The 24,025-nt window shown below is 34.1% G+C and overlaps 1 protein-coding gene across 3 annotated transcripts; it reads left to right on the top strand.

Annotated features, from left to right (window-relative positions):
* The first annotated feature begins 1,304 nt into the window (after positions 1–1,304).
* On the top strand, positions 1,305–22,627 carry LOC117121995 (transcription factor GATA-4-like). Of its 3 annotated transcripts, XM_033267462.1 has the most exons (8): positions 1,305–1,535; positions 4,039–4,157; positions 5,309–6,279; positions 15,659–15,697; positions 15,843–15,988; positions 16,514–16,639; positions 19,656–19,832; positions 20,038–22,627. In XM_033267462.1, exons 3-8 carry the CDS (start codon positions 5,379–5,381, stop codon positions 20,323–20,325), a joined length of 1,677 nt encoding a protein of 558 aa, XP_033123353.1. In that variant the 5' UTR covers positions 1,305–1,535; positions 4,039–4,157; positions 5,309–5,378; the 3' UTR covers positions 20,326–22,627. The 3 variants fall into 3 exon arrangements, with proteins under 3 accessions (XP_033123353.1, XP_033123351.1, XP_033123354.1); XM_033267460.1 differs by lacking the exon at positions 4,039–4,157 and having other exon boundaries at positions 1,309–1,535; XM_033267463.1 differs by lacking the exons at positions 1,305–1,535; positions 4,039–4,157 and adding an exon at positions 1,656–1,870.
* The last annotated feature ends 1,398 nt before the right edge of the window (positions 22,628–24,025 follow it).

Raw genomic sequence — 24,025 nt, forward strand, 5'->3', positions numbered from 1 at the left:
AATGAATTCGAAAGGTTATATACTTTATAAATAGGCCTATATATTATACCTTATGCCTAATAATTTATTTTGATAATTACTTTCCAGAGAAAGAAAATCTGATAGGTCTTATCAAATTTAAACTTTTCGAACATGTTGGGCTTATGATTTTCTGTTTTATCTTCATTTAATAGTTAATTATTTAGAAATATAAATGTTTCAATAATAATAAATATAGGTCTAATATGATATATAATATCATCATCATTATTTTCATAAAATCAGCTAGGCATTTTCTACATGGTATGAAGTTTAAAAAATATGTTGTTATTAAGATTATATACAATACTGTATATAATTGAAATATATTAAGGCATATATATATAGGCCTATATATAGGCCTAAATAAAGTTTAGTGAATAAAATAAATTGAGTCGATATAGCGTTAACTGTGTGTGGCGTTTGTAACTAATAGCAAGATATTCGCTTGATAACAAATAATAAATACACTTATTCTTTAAGTTTTTATATTTATTGATCGTATTAACGTACCCGATATGTTAGGATGATCCTTAAAAAATTATAAACTATTAAATTTATATTTCTTATTCTTGTTTGATTATTATTTCATTATTATTATATTTAATATTTTTATTATTATTTTGTTATTTCATTATTATTGTTACCGGTATTCTTATTGTTTTATTGCTATTATTATTATTACTACTACTACTACTATTATTTATATTTATTATTATTATTATTTCATTATTATTATTATTATTATTATTATTATTATTATTATTATTATTGTATTTTTGCTCTTTATTGTGTAATATATTGTAAAGCGCTATTGACAACTTCCGTTTTAACCGGCCCTATATAGAAATTTTTAAATCTATCTATCTATCTGAAACCTATTAGCGTACCTGTTAAACGTACACTTCTCTAAAATGTTTAAATAATGAAATTAAATATTATTTAAGTATCTTATTATTTTCAATCTTGACCATAGCTTGGTAGTAGCTTACTATTTACCTTGAAACAAGGTCTTGGTAAGAGTACATTGTATTATCAAAATATGTGAATAAAAACCCTATAAATGAAAGAGTTCCTTAAACTTGAACGATGTATATGGTGAAAAATATAAATCACTATTCGTGATGGTAGAAATTTCATACAGTCAGGTTCGGACGATAAAAGATCGTATACACGGACATCTCATAAAATCGTTTAATACTAGGCCTATAATTCATCCGCCAAAGTTTGGTGCGGGATAGCTTGACCAATCGGCGATCAACTCAACCAATGAAAGCAACGCTCACTCAAAGCGATTTTGGAAAGCCTCGTCACGTGATTTCCATGGTCCACAGCTGTGCATCTGTACGGTTCGCTAACTCGAGTTGAGTAAATACTCAATGTGGTCCTGTTAAATAAAAATCTGAAGCCAATGTGAGCCCACTGCACTCGCCTTCCGCTATCTATACAACTGGTCATTGCACCGCTGATAAAGCACTAAGGGGACAAGAAGCGCTTTCCTGAGATAAAACAAATTGGTAAGTTCCAAATCCACGTATTTTATAGTTGTAGTCCTCGTGTTGTTTTTGTAAAGTTTATCTGCTACTAGTTACAGTAGATAGTGCTCAGCTCGCGGAATCGCATCTCAGTGGTTCTATACGGTATCAAGTTTATAGGGTTTGAGATAGGAACCAAATTTCTGAATACCAACAAGGCTCATTGGTTTGTCCAAATCTTATCAAGTCAAGTTATCATCAAGTTATCATAGGAGTAGAACAGGAGTAACCAGCCACAAGTTCTGCTAGAGGAAGAGTCACTGCCGAAGCCCAGCGGCACGAGCAGAAGATAATGAGCCTAATTTCCTAATATTATTGTAAGATAATGTTTTTATATCTTAATATCAGAGAATGATTGAAGTCATAGTATTTATATCGGTTGATAGTGTGGTGTAATAGACTTTTTCTTATCGGACATATCGTGTTTTAGTTTATCCACTTTTAGGCTGCCACTTTGGATAAAAGGATCTAACTCTAGTTGTCTAGTGGTATGTTTTTTTATGCAATAACTCATATTTCCGTACTTGATTTTTAACAGAAATTGTCGCAGCTCAATTTAGATTAAGATTACATTTAGCCAAAATATAGGTCCTAATTTGTAAGTCGTCATAAAGTTTAACTCGTTGCCGTATATAACCAATATGACCAATTTATGATTGAATTACTGTATATTATAAATTTTTAATATAATAAAAATGACATAGGAACGCAGCCAAAGAGTAATTCCCAAAAGACTAAGCATAAAATGTATTTTCTCTAGCTTTCATTCATGCAGTGGGCATACTTAGTTCTCTTCATTTGTAATTTTTTTAAAATTTAAAATAATGCAGATAAAATTCTTTTTCATCACATAACAAATTTTATAATTGATTATTTTTTTATTATAGGCCTTGGCGTCTTTTAAAAATATTAATTTATTTTGTGAATTTATTAGTAGGTCTATGCTTTTTGTAAATGTGTGAAGAAATAAGAAACTTCTTTAAATGATAGGATCTATAACAATTTTAATATATCATTTGAAATGCATGAAAACCAATTTTATGTAAGACATTTTTATATAACGAAAACGTTTACTTATAAAACTGTGTATTTAAAAAAGCTTCTTAGTTTTCGGAACATGTTATTTAAACTTATTTCTTTGTTAATCTGTTTGGCTGTGGTAAACTATAACGCCCATAGTTGAACAACGCCAATAAGCAAGTGTCAGTGAAATGAGAGACAATTTTCGTTTCAACTTTTTGCGGCTTGACTTGCTAAGATAAACAGTCGCCCTACTGGCAGACTCACAATAACGTTAATTAATCCATGATTAATCCATGGCGTTGTTCAGTTAAGATTATGTAATAGATGTGTTCTGTTAGTTCAAAACACGTCTTAAAAATAAAATATATGGCCTATGGTTTAACTTTTACCTTATACAGTACGGCAAATCTTCAGTAGCTCTTGGTTAAATTTTTTTCTAGGAGTTTACTGAAGTGGCCTGCGCGAATTTAACAATTAATATTGAACATATCAATGCAATTTTCAGATAACACGCCACTAATATTATTATGTAATCATTTAATATACTGTACTTACAAGTTTTTGGCATTTTTTAGTACGAAACGATGCGAGAAATTTAAAGGAATTTGTCCTGATATTTTTTCAATTTTCCCTTCACGGCCCAAGATAGATAGGTAATTAAACCCGCCACCAATACTTTAGCATCATTGGCCGTCCTAATTTTCCAACTTTCAATGGAAAATAATTAGGCCTATTATATAAAAATAATATAAACAGCCATATGGGAACTATTAAACTGAAGTTTGCAATAAATTTAGGCCTATCTTGTAACTTGAATTAACACACTAGCACTTTTAAATCAGTGACGGATCTGGAACCCTTGAGGGGACCCATAGCGGGACTATTAGTATTACAAAAAAAGGGGTGACTACCTCAACCCATGGCTTTCCTCTATGATCAGCCCCAGCATGGTTAATTTTTTTTCATTCTCTTTTTATTTAAACAAAATTTAGAGCAGAACTGGGCCGACTGGACCCTTTCTTGAATCCGCCTACCGGCATGTATAAATGGTGAACGCTGCTTATTTAAGTGGCTGCAAATAGCAATGTCGAACTTCTTAAGTGTTCTTATCAAGTACATGATGTACTAAGTATATAATCCATTAATTGAACATCGCCGTGTGATTATCCCATCTAAATTAATAGGTAGACTGTGTGTTTATGAATCAAACATTAAAGCCTACACATTGTTATCGAAAACCCAGGAATGTTGCTTCTTGACGCCACCACATAATCTACTATTTATCTAACTGGTATTACAACGTTCATTAAGTTTATCAATAAGTATCTATTTTATGGGCTTAATAATTCTGTTCAATTAGGCAGTAGGTCCATAAAAAAATAATTATTATCATTATTTTTCATATTAATGATGACTTTTTTCGGGATCATCCGAATTTAATTTTTGTCCTAATTTGTTATAGGTTTGGGAATGACTATTACATTATCCGAGATTCATAGTCAGAGTTAAAGTAATTCCCGTCAATTGTATTAAAACTACCTCATTGTTGGTTGGATGCCTTACATTCTTCCCTCTTTCATTGTAAGTAACTGATCATAGTTTTGTATTCCGTATGAGCGAACACATAGGGCCTAGACCTTACTAATAATATAGTCACTTAATCTTGGCGTTACAATTGTTAGTATCTCTGCCCGGTTTTGGTGAAAGTCTCCATTGATCTGGGTCTATTAAATAAAAATGTAAAGTTGCATGCCTACAGTTTTATAAAAGAACGGTATAACAACGACCATCGGCATTGACCGCTGCGGAAGTGCCGGCCACAGGAAATAGCCTTTCGGAAGAATGATTCGGGTCTAATTATGTAACAACTACATTGTAGTGTACTCAAATCATTTCCCTGACATACGTCATTTATCATCTAAACTTGTAGCATTGTTAATATTAATTGAGATATCTGTTATTTACCTAGATACAAGCTTATATTCGATGTAAATTAACAATATTCCAAATGTGCCAGTGGCTGATCCTAAAAACTTTAATATATTCTTTTTCAAATATATTATATGTTGAAAAACTTAGAGGGGCACGGGTCGTGAATCCTTCTATGTGTGTCAAATAAATACACACACATTATATCAACGCTATAAATCCTAATTGGTTAATTATCATTTTTAAAATAAAGGTTATGTGTATTTTTTTTTAAAGCGATTTTATATTTTTGGCTCAGATTCGTTTAATACACCTGTTAATGTTATATTACTATAGGCCCAAGTTTGCGCAACTAGGTATATGGTAAAAAAAAAGACGAGCTTTCTCACTGTGTTCTAGCATTCGAAAAAATGGGAGCATTCAAAATTGTTGTCTTGATTGTAATAAGCCTAGCCTATGTCATTTTACAAGTGGTTATTCCTACTAAACTGCAATTTTCAATTTCGTTTATGGAAAAAGCAAAGTGTCTGTATCCATAATAATATTGTGGCAATTTTATTTTGCCGATTGGATTATTAGTGTTTATGAATTGAAGTCGTAGATTGGGGGCCTGCGCAAGTTTCGTGGCCAGCATTTCTGAATTTGATCGTGCTTTTAATTACCAGATGAAACATAGGCCTATATAAAAAACAACCTTAGAGTATTGCACAATTAAACCATTTTTTAAAAATTAATTTTCAATACACAGTAGTTTATGTTCTTCAGCATCCGCTAATATAGTGTTTTTTCATTGTTTTCTGCAGATTATCGTTACAAGTCAACGTAGTCTACAATATTGTCTCTCTTCCTGAGTAATTGTGTTTCCAATGGTACATGGAATGCTCTGAATCAACCCGCTGTCTTGGTGGTATTATCGTCAAATCTGAAAACACCTCTCCTGGCAAACTTGAACCGACAAATTTGTCCAACACTCGGTCTGATCTTTCAAACGGGAGTCCTCCAACCAGCACAGGTGATTCACAATCATCGCATTCCTCTCCTGAACAGGACGACCGACAGCAATTACACAAAGAGCAAGTTAAATCTCCGCCAAGCTATCAATACCATTATCCACAACACCCCCATACAGCATACATTGCACGTGGTATGCCCTCTGGGCTTGTTTTGGGATCCCTCGCTGAACCAAGTCAATTGTTGCCATCAGAGGACGTAGAAGTGTTCTTCCACCACCTAGATCAACCAATGCCTACCTCAAGCACCCACTCAAATTTGACCACGTCTGCTGTTCTAACTGATCATCACCACCCATTTAGCCAAATGTACCCCTCACAAGGAACCATCCCAGTACCAACTTGTGTAGGCGTTCAGCCTGCTTATGAGGCTTCCCCAACATCGTATATTCACTCGGCAACCAGCCCAGTGTACGTACCAACCACAAGACCTGCCATGCTGACTATGGCGCACCAATACATCCAGCCAGGCGTCACAAGTGGCACACCACAACAATCGCCAGTTCAGACAAGTCCCCACGTCTGGTCAGCGCAGTCTGATCCCACGGGGGCCTACGCATCGAATGCCACGGCAGTTAATCAGCGATTTTCTTTTCCACCAAGCCCCCCGATTACCTCTGGAGCATCAAACCTAAGTCGCCATCATAATGGTCTCAGTCCTTATGCCCCGTATGTTGGTAGTGAATTCAGCTCCTGGACAGCCGCCGCCTCGTATGACCCACTACACAATGTTGCTCGCACCAGCGCTCTAAACAGACGACTCGGTAAGTATAACCCCGAGCTGTCTTTTTACACAAAATAGTTTAAAAATATTATTAATAAAACAGATATACATTCATTTTTTAATGTCTTCACTTCATTATTTTTTTTTTTGCAATTCTAACCAATCATACAATTTACCGTATATTTTATTTTAAAAATTGTGATATACTCATTTATGAATAATATATATATATATGTATATAAACACTCCCAGAACGAAATAACCACGTCCACAAGTGTATTACACAAAACAGCAATAAAATAACTGTTAACGGAGACGGTAGCCTTTACGTCATATATATGACATAAATATAGGGCTACCGGTACTCGTTCTGGGAGTGTTTCTTTTCACAATGTACAGTACAGTCTTTAACAGTTTTAAAGTCAAAATACTAACATGAAACGGTTATTTTAATTGCCATCAACGTCAATCAATCTACGCTGATAGCAGAATCTAGAATACGATATCGCAATTGATGTTCAACAATACAGAGGAAACAGGGCTCATGCCACGATATCGGTACCCTGGCCAATATCTGATCCTAAGTTGAACTGACAGGCCCTGTCTAGACTACTTAGTGCAGTTTGATAGGCGTGCCATCGCCTTCACACCTACAGGGAAGGGCATTATGTAAGAAGGGAGAAAGTCTATAAACAAGAATGTAAGCTATAGCTCTATGGTTATATTCTGTATCCTTTGGCGTTTTTTTTTTTAACCAGAGGGCCTGGGGGTAGAACCACGTGGAAAGATAACACAGTGCATCTCGCGTGTTTATTTTTGGTCGCTGGTGTTGTTGTGTTTCTTTTCTAATTAGTAGTTTCCTGGATGTGATTGGCTGGTAATAAGAAATAATTTGCATGAACTCATTTAGGTTTCCAAGCCCCCACGAAGAAATCAACCATGGTGGTATAGTTAGTACACATATTGTTTTTCCCTCAACTTATAATAATGAGAAGGAAAATTTCTGTACTGTAGTACTTCCTAATCATTCGGTTGGGCGTCGCCTGCAAAATAGTCTTTTCGTTTAACCGGGCTTATTAATTATAATATTTCATAAATGTTAAATATATTTATTATGCCTATCATCCTTATGACTACGCTTAGGCTTGTAATATCCCGTGCTTACGCAGTAACCTAGTTTCCAATCTTTTATTTAGACCCTTGGTATTTTCGAAGTGACGGTTTTATTGGTCGTAAGTCGTTAGTCGGATTTTATAAAAAAAAAAGTTATGTATTTGAACTACGCCAAGTCACATGCATTCTTTTTAGAAATCTTATGACAAAATCAATAAACAATTTTGTCCAGATTACCCATCACCAGGAATATTGTAATTACTCTTATTTGCCTTATTTACAGTAATTCACGGCGCCATCGCTAACACATTACAACATGGGTAATAAACTGAGATTTTGTTTATTTAAATCCTGTGCCCGAGTCGATAAAATTTGGAGACATGGGAGCTCTATTCACGGCGTTAATAAGTAGGCCTATTAGATCCCTCCTTGTGGAAGTATTGTTAGGGTTAGGGCCTAACTCGACCTTTTACAAGACAGAAGTAGTTACATATTCACTACGGTACTATGCGCCACCGTCTGTCACCGAGGCGACGATGGATTTAAGATATCGATGAGCAAAAACTGCAGTAGATTTCTACATGACATCTGTGTAGGCTATAACATGCACATCCTAATTTTTGTGCCGAAACTTTTGACATATATCAGTAACTGTTTACACTAATCATTAATTAATTGAAATCGAATGTAATTACGTTTAATGGAATCAAGTTTAATAAATGATCATGAAAACGTCAGGTTACGGCACCGTTTAAGCACGATACCCATGTTCGACGCAGACGTGTTTAAGGAGATATGTTGACAGACATAAACGTTTAGCAAGAGTTAAATGTGTTGGTATTGTGGAGTTTCGTGCCAATCTACAAAACAACCGTATTATAATTGAAACTATTTAACGATTATAATGACAAAACGTGTTAACAAGATGTGCAGCTAAAAATAACTAGTGACCGTAGAAAAGATGATAGGGGCCATAGAAGACAATCTCGTATGCATTTTTACTAAGCGATTTTCACCATCAGTGCAAAATAAGCCTGTGTGATTTAGCCACTATTAGAACAATGCTAAGTAGGCTTACAGTGATGATAGTACCGATGTATAGCTTCATTTCAGACTTCGTACAACACATTTTTTTCATGAACACGGAACTCTTTACAAAGCGGTGATAGTACCGATGTGTAGCTTCACTTCAGACTCCGTACAACACGTTTTTTTTTCATAAACTCTTTACAACGCAATGTGTTATTGTCAGTTGTGGCACGCCTTTGGAATTGTTCACTCGCTAATATAAGACAAAATTTCCAGATATGACATTGTCTCTTTACAAAGTCAACTTGATAAACATAAAATTTTCCTAAGCATTATCTTCAATGGGCCAAACATAAAGGTAGGCAGACATGTTTCACGCGTATACATTCAGCTCACCCTTTCCTGTTATGCGCAAAATCCCGTTGGCTCAATTCACGATCTTTCAATTTTCAATCTTGATAATAATCTTCAATAGGTTTCTTAACAATACATTAATTCATTGGCCTGTACTTTACATTAGGGCAAAAAAAAAAAACTAATTAAGGCGGTTTTCCACTAGGCGAATTTATTCGCACGACACGGAGAGTTTCGCCGCAAAAAATATCGCGTGAGGTTATTTTCCACTCATGACGAAAAGTTTCACGATACGCATTTTTACATTGTAAATTCGCCTGTTGAAACCGGCTTTACAAACATTTTTAACGAATGAAAAGTTCAACAAGTTAATAAATTAATAGGCGTAAGATCAATAAGTTAATAAATTAAAAAGATCAATAAGTGAATAGATTGTGGTCCTGCACGGAAGAATGAAGATTGAAACAATGTGTTTTTGCTTATTTGTACACATCTTCAATCACTACGAAAACATAAAATGTTATGTTATTACATAAAGCCAATAATTTTAAAGCTCTAGGCCTCTGTGGAAGGATACCGGCGGTATAACGGTATCATTTATGCTTAGAACTGTTATTGGCGCAGCATTTATATTTCTCATTTTAATTTGAAATATAGGTTAAAGCTTATAACTATTATATATATTTACTATTATAAATATACATTAAGCGCTATAGTTATTTTATAGTCTTAAGAGCGCAGGCAAAATAGGCCTATTTTTTGGCAAGTAGGCCTACAATATCGAACAGTTATAGAGTAATAGGCCTATGTCTAATTCATTAAAAGCAAAAATTATTATGATGTAATTGAATATTTCAGAGTAGCATGACAAGCTACAGTTATTATAATTATATATAGGCCTACTACTTGTTGATATTTCGTTAATATTTTGGGAACCAAGCCACATGGTGTAATTTGCTTGCTATTTACTAATATTTAAGTGAATTTAAAACAATAACCATCGTAAACAATCGCAAATATCATAATTGAAACGCCACACACGACATTTCAATTTAATCACTACAGTACTGTACCATCGTGTCTTTAACAAATTAATTTAGAAATTAGTTACTCTTTAACTTCTAATAGGTTAAAAACACGATGCGAATTTCAGCATCTGGGGCATGTGGAGCCACAGAACCACGGATTAGTAAACAGAAACATTATTAACGCATGAACGTATTCTTGGCCTAGGCCTACAGTATGTGATCTCTGATAACACTTTATTTTGAAATCTAGACATAGACCTAAAATGTACACAAGAGAGTAGTGTAGGCCTAGGGTGATTGAAGGATCAACAATATGCGTTTGATACGAGTCGTAAACATTTCAGGATTCTCAGAACTGTCTGTCATAATTCTCCTAAGTATATCTTAATGAGTTGAGATCAGTGTATGGTGTACATGGTTATAAACTACTGTATTAATAAATTACACAGATCTATCTATTGGGCTGATTATTTGGAATTCTTTATTCCGGGCATCGCCCTTATGCTCCGTTTGCGTAGCTCTCTGTGCCATACTTTTCCGATATACGTCCTCGTATTCAGAACACCTAAAGCTTGTATAATTGTTTTATTGATACCACCTAAACAAATAATCCAGATAGATTCAAAGAGGGTTTATCCTAGCTGTCAAAATAGCTCTACCGAAATACAGCATCTGCATGTATCCAATTTCAATTAGGCCTATGGTTGTTTTCCGCAGCTTCTGCCTTCCTTAACGATTTACTCTCACTTCTCCATCGATGATCTCTCAGGCGAAAAAAAAAATGCCGTTTTCAGAATGTGTGTTATTCTTATATAAAGGACGTAATATTGTAATATCCTTATGTAGGCTTATTTACATGTATTGTCAATAACAAAAAATAAATAGGATTTGATTATAAAACATATTTCAATAGGCCTATTAAAATAATTTTTTTAAATGCCGTTTTCAGGATGTGTGTTATTCATAATATAAAGGACGTAATATTGTAATATCCTTATGTAGGCCTATTTACATGTATCGTCTATAACAAAAAATAAATAAATAGGATTTGATTATAAAACATATTTCAATATTAAAATAATATATTCCTGTGCCTTTTCAGCATGTATCATGAAATAGAGATTTAAAAATTAGGCCGATTGATCAATTTGATATAACGGTTTATTTCGGTTAGCCTGTCTCTTCTGTAACCAAGGAACGCCGTTTTGTTTACGGGTGTCTCGAAAACAGGGTAAAGTACGGTAGATCATACTGCTGGCCACTCTAGTCGTAGGCTTTGGCTTAGGCCCTACTAACCAAATAATATTGCTAGTAAATCTAACTTTAAAGTCTCGCATGGAGACGAATTTATTATTCAATGATTCTCGGTATCGGTCCATTTTCGACGAGTAGGCCTATGTTGACGTTATTACTCTTGCAGATAAAAATACAGTGTGTAATAAGGGAACGGTGTTCAACTTCAGTAGAAAATGTGCCAATGTGACGTTTTTATAGTCAGTTTACAAATACAATGTTTGGTGGAATAAAAAGATATCTGATAAGTAGAACTAAACAGACAAACTTATCTCAATTAATATATCAATTCCAATTTAATCACAAAAACTCTTCCGAATTACTTGCTGTAGCTAGATCTAATCAACCTGTAGCCTAATTATTATAATCACTAGATATAGGACTTATGTATATGATTTGTGTAAAGCATAACTATTGTGTCCAATGTTATTCCGGAATATGAGCGTCATGGATTTACCAGTGAAGCCGGTGGTACTGTAAGTAATGACAAAATATATTCGATATATAGGGTGATGGTTTACGATGATGAACCTCGATTACTTAATCAAAATCACAACAAATTAAACGAAATTTAGCATCGATATTATTATTATTATTATTATTATTATTATTATTATTATTATTATTATTATTATTATTATTATTATTATTATTATTATTATTATTATTATTATTATTATTATTTGGCACCGATTCAATCAATTAATGTGTGTGCATTGATATTTGTAACATATTTCTATGCATGTGTTGTAAGGAAATCAAATAGGCATACACTATTCCATAAACTACCGTATATCTCTTGTACCGCTCTTGTACCGCTATTTTAGACCATTCATAAAACAGTTACACCTACGTAGATCCTTGTTGAGACTATAACATTTTATTTGACAAAAACAGGTGACATACATAACTATGCCCATATATAGGCACATCGTGACCATATATGGGCATCATACACAAAAAAATTGATAGTCTGGCCAGGGCTTAAATAGCTTATTATAAGACGTGTAATATTTCTAGTCACTTTTATAAACACTGTTTAGTTTTAATACACCCTATTTAATTAATTACATACAATAGGAATTGAAAGTGTCAACAAACGGTACGGTAGCAATAACAGTACGTAAGTTTACACTGTTCTATATTTATATTTGGTTTCGAATGCGAGAAGTGGACGTCGAATAAAACATTTATAAGCTTTCATCCTCTTTCACTATATCTTTTGCGTTAACAATCAATTTTGAGTGAGACTTTCGAAATATTTGTGCAGTTATTTGCTGTTTGCTAATGGTCCTCTGCTGCGTTTCTGTTTGTTCTGACTTTTGGACGCTGTTTGTTGTTTGGAGTCTTATCGGCTAGAGAACTTATGTCCCGGGTACCTACTTGGATACTGCATGATAGGGCAAGGTTCAAAGTAATTATTAATCAGTAATTACCAGTGTAAATATAGTTGGATTTTAAAGGAATGGTCCCTTCCATATTTTACCGGTATGGCATTGAATTTTATAGCCCATTGCATTAAAATAATCAGTTTTCTAATTTTTACAGAAACTGGTTTTGTATACAGGCCTAGGCAAATAGGCCTATCAATAGCGTCGCCATCGCTGTTGGCTTGCCCCTTATTTGAATTACATTTTGATGGGTTTCTTTAGTATAGGCCCAGATACAATAATAGGCCCTATAATCTATTTAATACCGTACCTTACAGACCTCCTTTCGTCACTACCATCGAGCCCAGTTATTTGCTTGCATATGTTTATGCTTGTGGGGTGAAACTATTGTTGTTTTTAGTGAGATAGTTTAACTTTTTTTGTATGATCATTATAACAATATTATTTAAATATTTAAACATGTTACCGGTATTTGTTTATAAATAATAATATGCACACATATTATGGACATATTCGTTGTTTTTATAACTTATATTCGTTCTGTTATTATCTTATCTAATCGCCGTAGTGAGAACCATACTTCCATGATTTGATATCATGAAAGCATAATTCTTGTGTATTATTGTTTCCGGTGAGAGGTGCGTCGTGTTCATTTGAACAATCAATCAATCACTAGAATTTATGTTGCGTTAGATATCCATAATAAAAATTCTGCTTTGAGAGGCGCAATCAGGAATCTGTATGATATCCATATGTCGTAGATTATTTTATAAGAAAATGTATTTAATGCATATTTAAGTATTATAGTATTATAATAGTATTTGAAACTCCAACATTATTTAAAATATGTAGGCCCATCCTACGATAAACTTTTTTATGATTTGTTATTGTACCGTAGGCCCATTAGTTTGCTAGACATACGTGTTTAAATAACATAAAAAAAAAAGATTACAATGTCATGCTAAGACATCTCGGGGTTAATATCACTTGTGTAACTTCTATTCTTTTTTTTTAAATTTTTATTACGATTACTTTTACTAATTTCATAACTATATTGTCAACTATGAAGTCAGAAGTAAACTCAATGAAAATAATCGTGTGATTTTCAAAATGACCGGTACTTTTACTGTTTAACAGTGGTAGCGTTGTGGACATAGCCGATTTAGTTCAGATTTATTATCATTTTTGTCTTAGGGCGGAGTTCACATAAACCACGGCAAATAGATACCGCAATAAAAGTGTTTGTTCCTGCCGTGTACATCGTTTGCTTACCTTTTATAACGCGGTGATTTAATCCCATTCAAGTTAAACCCATAAATAGAGTATCCTTTTATTGTTTGGCAAGTCGCATTGTTGAGCCCTTTTGGGGTACAACGACTTAGCGTTACCGACATGAAATCATGAGTACTTGTTTGTAAGCCAGCCATAGAAACAAATAGAAGTGAATTTTATACACGCTTTCCTAAAAGTAGCTAGGTTAAGTGGTTTGGGGATATAGAGTATATTAATCATTGGTCTGTCGGATATTGACCCGTTTTGTTTTTAAAAAAGCAAGAATAAAGAGGTTTCGATCGTGTCATATGCCTTTATTAGGATATAGAACTACCGGCATACGATTTATTCATGAATTTCCAAATGTTTAAATGTGAAACGATGCTTTGTATAAACAGATGCATTATGAGATTAGATCGGTGTCGTGGAAATTATCCATTTGAAAATTTTATTTCCTCTTCTACCTCGATATAGGATAGGCCTAATAGAAAAACAAATTAGAGAAGATCCTTAAAATGTTTAACCTTTTAATGCGACAAAGATAAACCATAAGAAACACACTTATTCATTAAAAAATAGCACTAAGCATAATTCGATTTTTTAACGCCAGCATTATCTCTCCATCCTAATGAGAGAATATAGGTCTAGTAAAATAGTGTTGCTCGTCATAGCGATGCATGGTAGCTAACTCAACATCTCTAATGGCTGTTTTATAAGAATCATAAGCGCCCTCTTCTGAATTATCGTAAGTTTGGGCTGATGTTTGGTACCGATACATAGTGTCATACAGGACAGGCAAATTTTTATTATTGCAGGCATTTGCGTGATAAACTATACTTTTTTTTAATAGGCCTACAGGGTATTCTCATCTGGAATAGTTACTCTATATATTAGGCCTATTTATTACTGAAGAAGAAAAATTGAGGGACTCTTGTCGGAAATCAATAAGAAAATACCGGTACATTTTTCTGTACAAAACAGAACCCTTAAATGAAAACATATGTCCTTCTCGAGAACAGTTTATATGCTCCCTGGTTAAAGGATGAATCAAAACAAATTAAATACATTTGGAAAAAGAAGATAAATGTCCTTCCCGACGTTCATCGTTAATAGCACAATCCGTCTATAGACTTATTTTATAGAACCAGCCTTGTTTCTGTAATGTCAGCTCTCTGCATTGGGTGTTATCTCGACCGTTCGATCAACATGACAGAAAAATAATCCGATTCTTCAATCTAGTTGAAAGTCTAAACCAAAACTTGAAACATGAGCATCACAGAGAAACGAATGTTGGCATATTATACGTATGAGCCAAATCCGTGCTGTAAGATTTATCACCGACGACATCAAGCGCACGCGCGCACGTATCTGTATAATTTTTCTTCGTATTTATAATTCATCATCATTTTGAAGACACTTAATGAAGAACCGAATAAGCCTATTTTGTTTTTGTTGGAGCGCTCAACATTAAAAACTATTAATCGGCATTGTCTTTATATCTTTTCGGGTATTGATTTGGAAATGAATCCAAAATAAAATTGAAAAATAGAATATTCAAATTCATTTTAAATTAATATTAAACGAATATGATGTGAAATATGTGAAGGGCAGAGAAAGAAAACTGTGTTCACCATGGGTCTGTAAATAAATATAGTCCTGATTCGTTTTAGAATATTGTGTTTAAGATGATAATTGAAGTACAGTATAGAGGCTCGTACAGCGGTATATATACGGCCTCTTACCGCGGAATGCTATTGGTATAACAAATGTTGCATGATAAAGCGGCAACAAAGGTTATAATATAACGAAAATTTCAATTCAGAACATTTTACAAGCATACTTGCAATATGAATTATACTACTGTTTAAAATCGTTCTTTACTAATTGCCAAATTATACCATTGGCGAGACATATTAACGGCGTTTTAATGTCTTTGTAGATGGTTGCCCTGGAGAAATGTGGACCCCAGACTATGGAGGTAAGCTATTTTTTTATATATCTTGTTGGCAACTACGCCCCATCATGAATAGACGCACCATGAAATAAAATTAGGGCTTTTATATAATACTACCATTTATTTTGCCCAGATCAAGTTACATTTTTCTTTTTGTTTTAATTTGTAGAAGGAAGAGAATGCGTCAACTGTGGAGCAATGTCAACGCCTTTGTGGAGGCGTGATGGTACTGGACACTACCTCTGCAACGCATGCGGTCTTTATCACAAGATGAACGGTATGAACAGGCCGCTTATCAAACCACAGAGACGAATGGTAAGATAATGGTATCAAAGGCATACATTTTGATGAATAAAAATAAAAAGCTACTATTCTTCAAGGGTGAAAGCTGTAGTTTACTTTGAACTCCGTTAATGCATCTATCATGACACGACGGTCGATGAAATTTGGAGACAAACTCCATACGGAACTCTCCCTGATAACCTAAACCTTTTATCAAACGTAACTTGTAATATAGGAAATGTAGGACCTGGTCACGTCTAGAAATTGACATGTTTGTTAGTTGCTAAAATTATTATGCCCGTTTACACTCCAAAAAATATTAAATTACGACTGCTATCTATCGATTTAGGAGAATGCATTTACATTTCAACTTCTAATTTGTTGAACTTAAAATAAACATGATGTCTGGTCTGGAGTACGGTAGGCACAGGTATGTGTCCCAGTTGTCCGTTGTGTGCAAAAAATATGTTTGTGTCTTTCAGTTGTTAGCGAACTAATTGATGATGGTGTGGCTTAATAATTACTATTATTATATTTAAATAAATACTTTGTTTACAGTCTGGGTCAAGAAGAGAGGGGATTGCATGTGCTAACTGCCGAACATCCACTACGACACTTTGGCGAAGGAACAAGGAAGGGGAGCCGGTTTGCAATGCATGCGGACTCTATTACAAGCTACATAATGCAAGTGTTATTAATATTTCGTTTATTGTTTATATATCTGCTTCCGCAGGAATATCTACTATTTAAATTGACGGTTCGTACCACTCTACTCGTGAATTATGATACAACCCGAAATTGAGACAGTTTTATAGCTATTTTTCGGGACTAATGATCTTGTTCTCTTTACCCCAACTTGCTTGTTTAAAAACCAGTCAACCTGTATGTCAAACAGAATTGAACAGAAAGTACCCTCTCGTAAATCCAAATTTATGTGTTCATGTCACCGATGTTTATTTTTTACCCTCTACTCAAACAATTTCTTTGTATATTGAACATAGTAAAACTCTTCCGAGTCGCGTTGAAGAGTTACTATAAGGAGGAGGGAAGCACGCATTGTCTAATGACCCAGCGAATATGTCATGGTATCGTGGCTTACAAAAATAAGATGAAAAAGCGAGTTACTTTCACGTAGGTCGGAAGAACATGTTGGGTGTCTGTCCTCTTCCCACAGTAGGTGGCCTCCAAGCTCCACGGAATTGATGCCCATCACACTGTATCTAAACACTGCTGAACGAAAAAGATTTTAAACACAGGCTTGTATATAAGTTACACGAATTGTGAGGGTTACACCAACATTATAATTGCTTTTTAACTGACTTAAACATATAATTCTGCAACCAAAATCTTTACTATAACTCCCTTCTGTATTTTATATGTTTCTTTGTTCAGGCTAATTAATGCTTAACCAATCTACGAAACTTAGGGATAGCCATATTAAAAAAATATCGCCCTAGAGGTCTTTAGCATCAATACATCATTCATACGTTTCTACCGGTACCGCTACACTAATGTCAACTTAGCGATTGAAAAATTCAATAAACACAAATGTTGACCTCAGTGGCACAACTCTTAAGTAAAGTTCCCATAACTTAACCGCAAATAAGTCATCCGAAAGGTGACTGACTATATCTTGTTACAATCTTGAGTGAATAAGATATATTATGCAGTAATAATTTGACAAAAATATTAGAAGAAAAATAGAACTTAAAGAAATATGTCAATACTACTGGTACCATTTTACATGGATGTAGGCCTATTGGAGAGAACGTGAATACATATTTTGAAAATGAAAACGTTTTGGTTTTTCTGTATGTGATTGACATCTTTAAAATTGATTGCCTGTGAATCGTGATTCAAAGTTGTATTAATTTCTTAGGTTTCTTGATATATATTTTTTTTTCTCTGGCAGTATTTTTAAATGCATTACCAAGTATGATACCGATGCGATAGTAGTTATGTATTGTTTCCCTTTTCGTAGTATTACAATGTTTAAAATCGGAAACAGGACGATATACAATAGGCCGGCCTATAAATTACAAGGACTATTTGTATAGTGAAGAACTTCTTCCACCACCTTAATTTTTTTGTAACCCTATTGGAAGGAAGATTGATGTTGCTGATCAGATTTCGCCATAATGAAGACTTCGTCACAGTGACGAGGGATAGACCTGGCTACTGTTTTACATATCGCCATCAGTAGCCTAGTTTGTCTGGTTAAATTTCGCATTAGTTGACCACATGTCAAGATAATAGATGATAAAGAGCCAGAACCTTAACAAGACACGATTAATCTACAAAGTAGACAAGTATCTTTCTTAAATAACTTTTGATTGTTCATTGTCCACTGATTTTAAATATGATTCTTTATTTACAATAGCCTAGATATATATGTAGCGCGTGAAAAAATCTCGATTTCGGTTTGTGGAAACTATTAATGCGTTTATTTGTCTATGCTTAGTCTATACATTCCTAAAAAATATCATTGTAAACAAACAGTCAAACAAATAGATCTGCAGATTCTTACAAAAGTATTTCAATTGCCATACAAGTGGCTAATAGGATGTATTTTGCAATGAATTATTGTGTTTATTTTAACTCTTCGGAACTTAGTATATTGTAGGCCTATAGTTTACTATAATGCATGAAGTCACGCGCGATCGAAGCACGCCATCTTGAAACTTTATGGTGCACTCCCATTTAAAATGACAACATCCAGTACTTGAAAATGCTTCGGAAGCTTATGGAAATGCCGCGGAGACTAGAATCTTAAACATTGCATAAATAGTTGTTTGATTCTGTTCATTTGATTTAGTACCCTGCTCATGAGCATAATTGTGTAAAATGCTATCACACTGGAGACATCCATCTTTGTTAGTCCATAAATTTTGAAGGAACAAGCGTCCACTTTCGAAATAATTGCGCATTGATCGGTCTTCAGGATCAATTTGCACCTTCCTTGTATATTTAAAATCTCACTTTTTTGTATTCCCAATAAGATGGTTTATTTAGAAGAGAAATGTTTCAACAAACATACAAAGAATGGAAACAAGCGTCACAATATTATGAGAGTCTTGTCACTTTCATGATATCGGGTCACGTTGTTTTCATTTCCAAACATGATTGATGTTCGCACAATGTTTTCAATCTTTGCTTTCTAATTTAGGTTGACATAATTTACTGGATCACCTTGTGAGATTATTTTTTTGGAACCCTCCCAATCAAACAATTTCTCTTCTGTCACTTTCTCGTCAATTTATGGTATTTTATCTTCCCAATCATCATAATACCTTTAAGTCTGACAACGCAGAATAAATACTGGAGATAATTAACAATAATACTGAGAATTTATGTAACATTAAAATTAATGTAGTAAGTGGTTGTAAATAAAGGGTTGTTTAACACTATATGAAGGCAAGCTACCGGTAGTTTACTTCTGGCTAAAATTTACTCTTTGTTTCCGGCGCCATTACGAGTCGTATAAAGTAGTCAGTGTGCTTACAGTTGAAAGCACTCAGAACTGTATTGTTGTATAAAGAAACCCCGGCCAATGCCGTATACACGCGGTCAAAATGCGTTAGCCGATGTTGATGATCACACGATTTATCTTAATTTGTAAGACCTTTCAGTCTCATCCAAGTTTGAATGTTTGGATGAAAGAAAACTCCCTCTAACATTAAACTATTTTTTTTTCTTGTAGGTTAATCGACCACTTGCTATGAAAAAGGATGGTATCCAGACAAGAAAGAGAAAACCAAAGAGCGCTAAGTCGTCACAACAGCCATCCACCCAGAGTCCGGTGCCGCATATTGACGCAAAACGTATGAAGCAAGATTCTGATCACTTGACGCATGTCCCTGTTCATGGATCCATCAAGGTACGCACAAATACGGAGGTATCAGAATCATAGATATATTATCTCTATGGTATAATTCATGATAATCATAGAGTTTATGTACCAAGCTATCACCCAAATCCTTTGAAAAAATACTAGGCCTTTCCTTCTACCCACTTTCTCACGATAACTCAATTTTCGCATTAGTATTAACGATGTATTCATTGTTTTTTTTTTTTCATTTTAGATGGAACCCTATACAAACGGGCTTTCTGTACATTCTATTGGTAGCCCTCACTCCATAGTGAACATGCAGAGTAACCAGTCAATTATGACGACGCCTACCAGTAACATTATCCTATCGAACGGTTCCGCTAACCCACTGAACCTAGTTGCTAACCCCACTCCAGAGAGTAGTCCCAACATTCAGACGACGGTCGCACAAACCATCTTTAATGCCGTTAACCCGTCACCACCAGTAGCTGTTGCAGTCAATCTCGAAAGAGGGAGTCCAATATCAGTTAAAAGAGAGTGAACTGTATAATATTTATGAATGATGTAAATTAAATGCGCCATCATTTTGATCATGGATGCGAATGGAACATTCTGATAATATGTATTCCTTAAGAATATCGGCACGATCAAACACTGGTAGGTTGAACTGGCCTGTTGGCGCGCGATTGAATTTTTCGTGTTCGCGAAAGAATGTACAATAAAAATAGCCTATTTGTTTTATCATTTAAATCATTGTTATTTTTTGCCTATGCGATGTGTGCTTGGCATTTTACAAAATTTACTTCATTTCTACTGAGTGAAGTAAGAACTACAAAGTCAACAAGTCTTCCAAATAATTGCTTTGAAGAAGCAATCGTCGAACGTTTTGTCATACTCGCAAGAGTTTATGCAAATGGAGAAAATCGAGCAAATGTGAATACATTAAGCCTAAGTATAGATTTTAAGAAAGATTAGTACATAGGATTAAAAACCTACGATATTTTGTGCAATGATTTTCCATAAAAAATAAACGAAAGTGTAGGCATATATACATCATTTTCCTGAACAAATATTAAATTAAACTGAGTAACAGTAGTAGGCCAATGACTTAAAATTAAAGCTTTTTGCTTACTAATGGTGCTGGATAATTGAATATATTTGTCGATAGCAGTAATATAACGAGGACCCAGCAAATAAAACGTTACGTAACTTTAACAAACATTGTGGTTGGTGTGTTGAATAAAGACGTAAACAAAACGTTAGATCAACGTTATTAAAAATTACGTTTATAATGTTTATAAAAGTTATAATAACGTCGAAATGTTAGCTGGAAATCATCAGTAGTACCTCGTCGTACCCTAAATTGATGGTAACTAAATGGGCGTTATTAAGACAACCCGTAGTTTATAAAACACAATTAAAGCATTTATCAATACGGCTAGTTATTCATGCAAAGAATGTTTTTCAGTAAATGTATGTTTGGTGAAAAAAGTAGGCCAGCCAATTAGTTAAAGTAGAAGGGTCCAAGAAGTGTCATAGATGGTAGCGTGGCCTTCTGTTATGAATAAAGTAACATTAAGATGACTTGTCAAATTAACTAAAACGCAAGTGTGCTATAACATCAGTTAAAATTATTCATTCGAAACCTATTCAGATGTCTTCAAGACAGGGAGATTTCGCAACCTTACGAAAACGACAACAAATACGTCATTATCATTGTCGTCATTCGTGCCTAAAACATTCTTGACAAATGCTATACGAGCTGAATATGATTTTTGATTCATGCAAAAGGCATAAATTGCCTACGATGTGACAGATAGGCCTTTGCTACTGTGGGAAGAGTTGGCTTAAAATTTGATGACGTAACCGTATTCGTTATCGTTTTCGGAAGCTTGCAAAAACTTCCTATTATTGAGATAATACTGGTAATTGCTCTTTTGAAAGAATACATTCAAGCATTAAAATGGTTGTAAAAAATATATTAATTTCCGTAAGATTGTTTTTTTTTTATTTATTTGCTAAGCGATTAACACATTGCTGTGTCATTTCTTGTTGCTGTACATTCTTTCTCTTGAGTTACAATTTTGGAAGTCGCCAATAGGTGGTTTTTGAAAAACGTAATGTTGATATTTAACAAAGTGTTGTATTATGATTTAAATCAATTAATATTATTATTACCTAATTGAATGCTGATTATTAATCAGCCGGTGTTAGGCTAACACAGCAAAAGTGTGCAAATGTGCCAACTACCTTGTACATAGTTATTAAATTTGAAATATTTGTTTTTCTTTTAATATTGCGTTGATAATTTTCACTCGTTCGTTTTTACACTGTGGCCGCATTATAGGTGTACATCAATGTAATTATTAATTAAACATTTAAATAATTGAAACGTTTAAACGTTTGGTCCGATCAGGCGTGGCAAATACAATTAGTCTTATACCGCACTACCTCCAGGTAGATAAATTTGATAACAAAAGTAAAAGTAATATTTTGTTTTCGATAGATTAGGCTACAGTATTTTTTTTTATTATTATAAATGCAAGAATATTTTGTTGTATTAAAAAAACATGATTTCTGTCAGGTATTTAGATATCATATTGTTTTTTTAAATATGATGAGATTTCTTTTTATAAATCATCGACAACTGTGTGCTATCAATCGACTGTTCTAACCTCAGTATTATTGTTCTTGTGACACATTCGTTTGAATTGCATTAATGGATGTGTGTACATCTATAGTTGTAGATTATTGGATGTAATTATATGTGATGAGGTCTGTAATATGTCAATTAGTAATAAATAGTCTGATCAACATTAAATGTGTTAAATAACAACATTAAATGTGTATGTCTCGTTCAGTCATGTAAATTAAAGAAAAAGGGAAAAAAGTGATCGCAAATGCATATTCGACCACAGGGCTTTGATATAGGTCTATATAAACTTTGTTGCGAAATTGGAGAAACAATCCTTAAAAAAATCGATTTAAAATGTATCAAATCACAGATGAAAACAGTTGATTCACAGTCATTTTACTACACAAAACTTAAATGCAAAGAATATACGAACGGTAATATTTTATGCGTCTATTAAACTGGCAAAGATAATATTCTCTCGTGCAATTGGAAGTTAATAACTGAAATAGACATACAGTACCTGTATACAAAACAGGCCTCAGTATTTCAAATAGGCCTATTGAAATAACGAAACTAAATATTTTTTAGTTGTATTATCAGTGGCTCATTCAAGAGGTGGGGAAAACCGGTCCGGGCCCCCTACATTTTTCAAAATGAAGAAAAACAAAATTACAATAAAATTTAAGTCTAAGTGTGTCATTTCCGGCCATCTAGGGTGCCGTAATCATAAAATTTCCTTTACTCAGCCCAAATCATGGTGGGGTTGAGGTGATTGGACCCACTATAACTGTGAAAGTCCGTCCATGGACGGGCGGAACGCCCCCACCCCCACCCCATCTCGAATTCCTCGATCCGCCACTGATTATCAATGATTTTGATATTTTCAAAAACAAATCGACATGTTTACGGAGTGTTTTGAAATCTTACCCGGAAGACGAGCATGAATTTGTTAATTCTCATAACAATTCGTCATTGGTTTTTTTTTTCTTTCATTCCTATGCTAGTTTTCCTTATGTAGTGTAGTAGATCCATTGTCCTACTGATTCTGTATTTATTAATTTGTTATGGACAATAGAAATCGTAATTTAATTGGTAAGATAATTACAGTAGTTTTTTACAGTAGGCCTACAGTTGTTGAAAGTTAATAACTAATAAAATATCAAGGTAGCAATTCACTCTTAATTTTTTAAAGTTCATATTTAGTACGTGGAAGTTTATTATTTGTGTAGCCTTCGTCCTACTTTTAAGTTGTGAGAGAGGAGTAAATCCGGTTGGCGAGTTCGAAGTTCAAAGAGAGAATTATGGGATACCTAGACAGAAGTAAAGAGTTTCCCAAACGTAGGATTTACCATGCCTAGGCTAGACCTGTCAACATCCTTTTAATACTTGTACTGTTATTCATGTGAATTGCCAACACAGAAAGCGTGGGTGGGTGGATGGGTTAAAACAATGTTAACACAGTCAACACATGCTCCCACTGGAAACCAGTAGGGTATCTAGGGAGTGCACTGAGGGCTCCCATACCCAAAATTACTCCTTCCCCCCCCCCAGTCGCTCTCCCCAAAATCACAGTCAAGTAGTTAAAATCACCTAAAATCACATTATT

This window comes from Anneissia japonica, unplaced genomic scaffold (genome assembly GCF_011630105.1).
Source record: "Anneissia japonica isolate Jap-2015-1 unplaced genomic scaffold, ASM1163010v1 scaffold288015_len651517_cov191, whole genome shotgun sequence".
NCBI classification, from domain to species: Eukaryota; Metazoa; Echinodermata; class Crinoidea; order Comatulida; family Comatulidae; genus Anneissia; species Anneissia japonica.

Coding starts and splice junctions, on each gene's coding strand:
- LOC117121995 (XM_033267462.1), top strand. CDS start 5,379: ATGGAATGCTCTGAATCAACCCGCTGTCTTGGTGGTATTATCGTCAAA. Junction 16,640..19,655: donor TCTATTACAAGCTACATAAT/GCAAGTGTTATT, acceptor TTTTTCTTGTAG/GTTAATCGACCACTTGCTAT. Junction 19,833..20,037: donor CTGTTCATGGATCCATCAAG/GTACGCACAAAT, acceptor TTTTCATTTTAG/ATGGAACCCTATACAAACGG.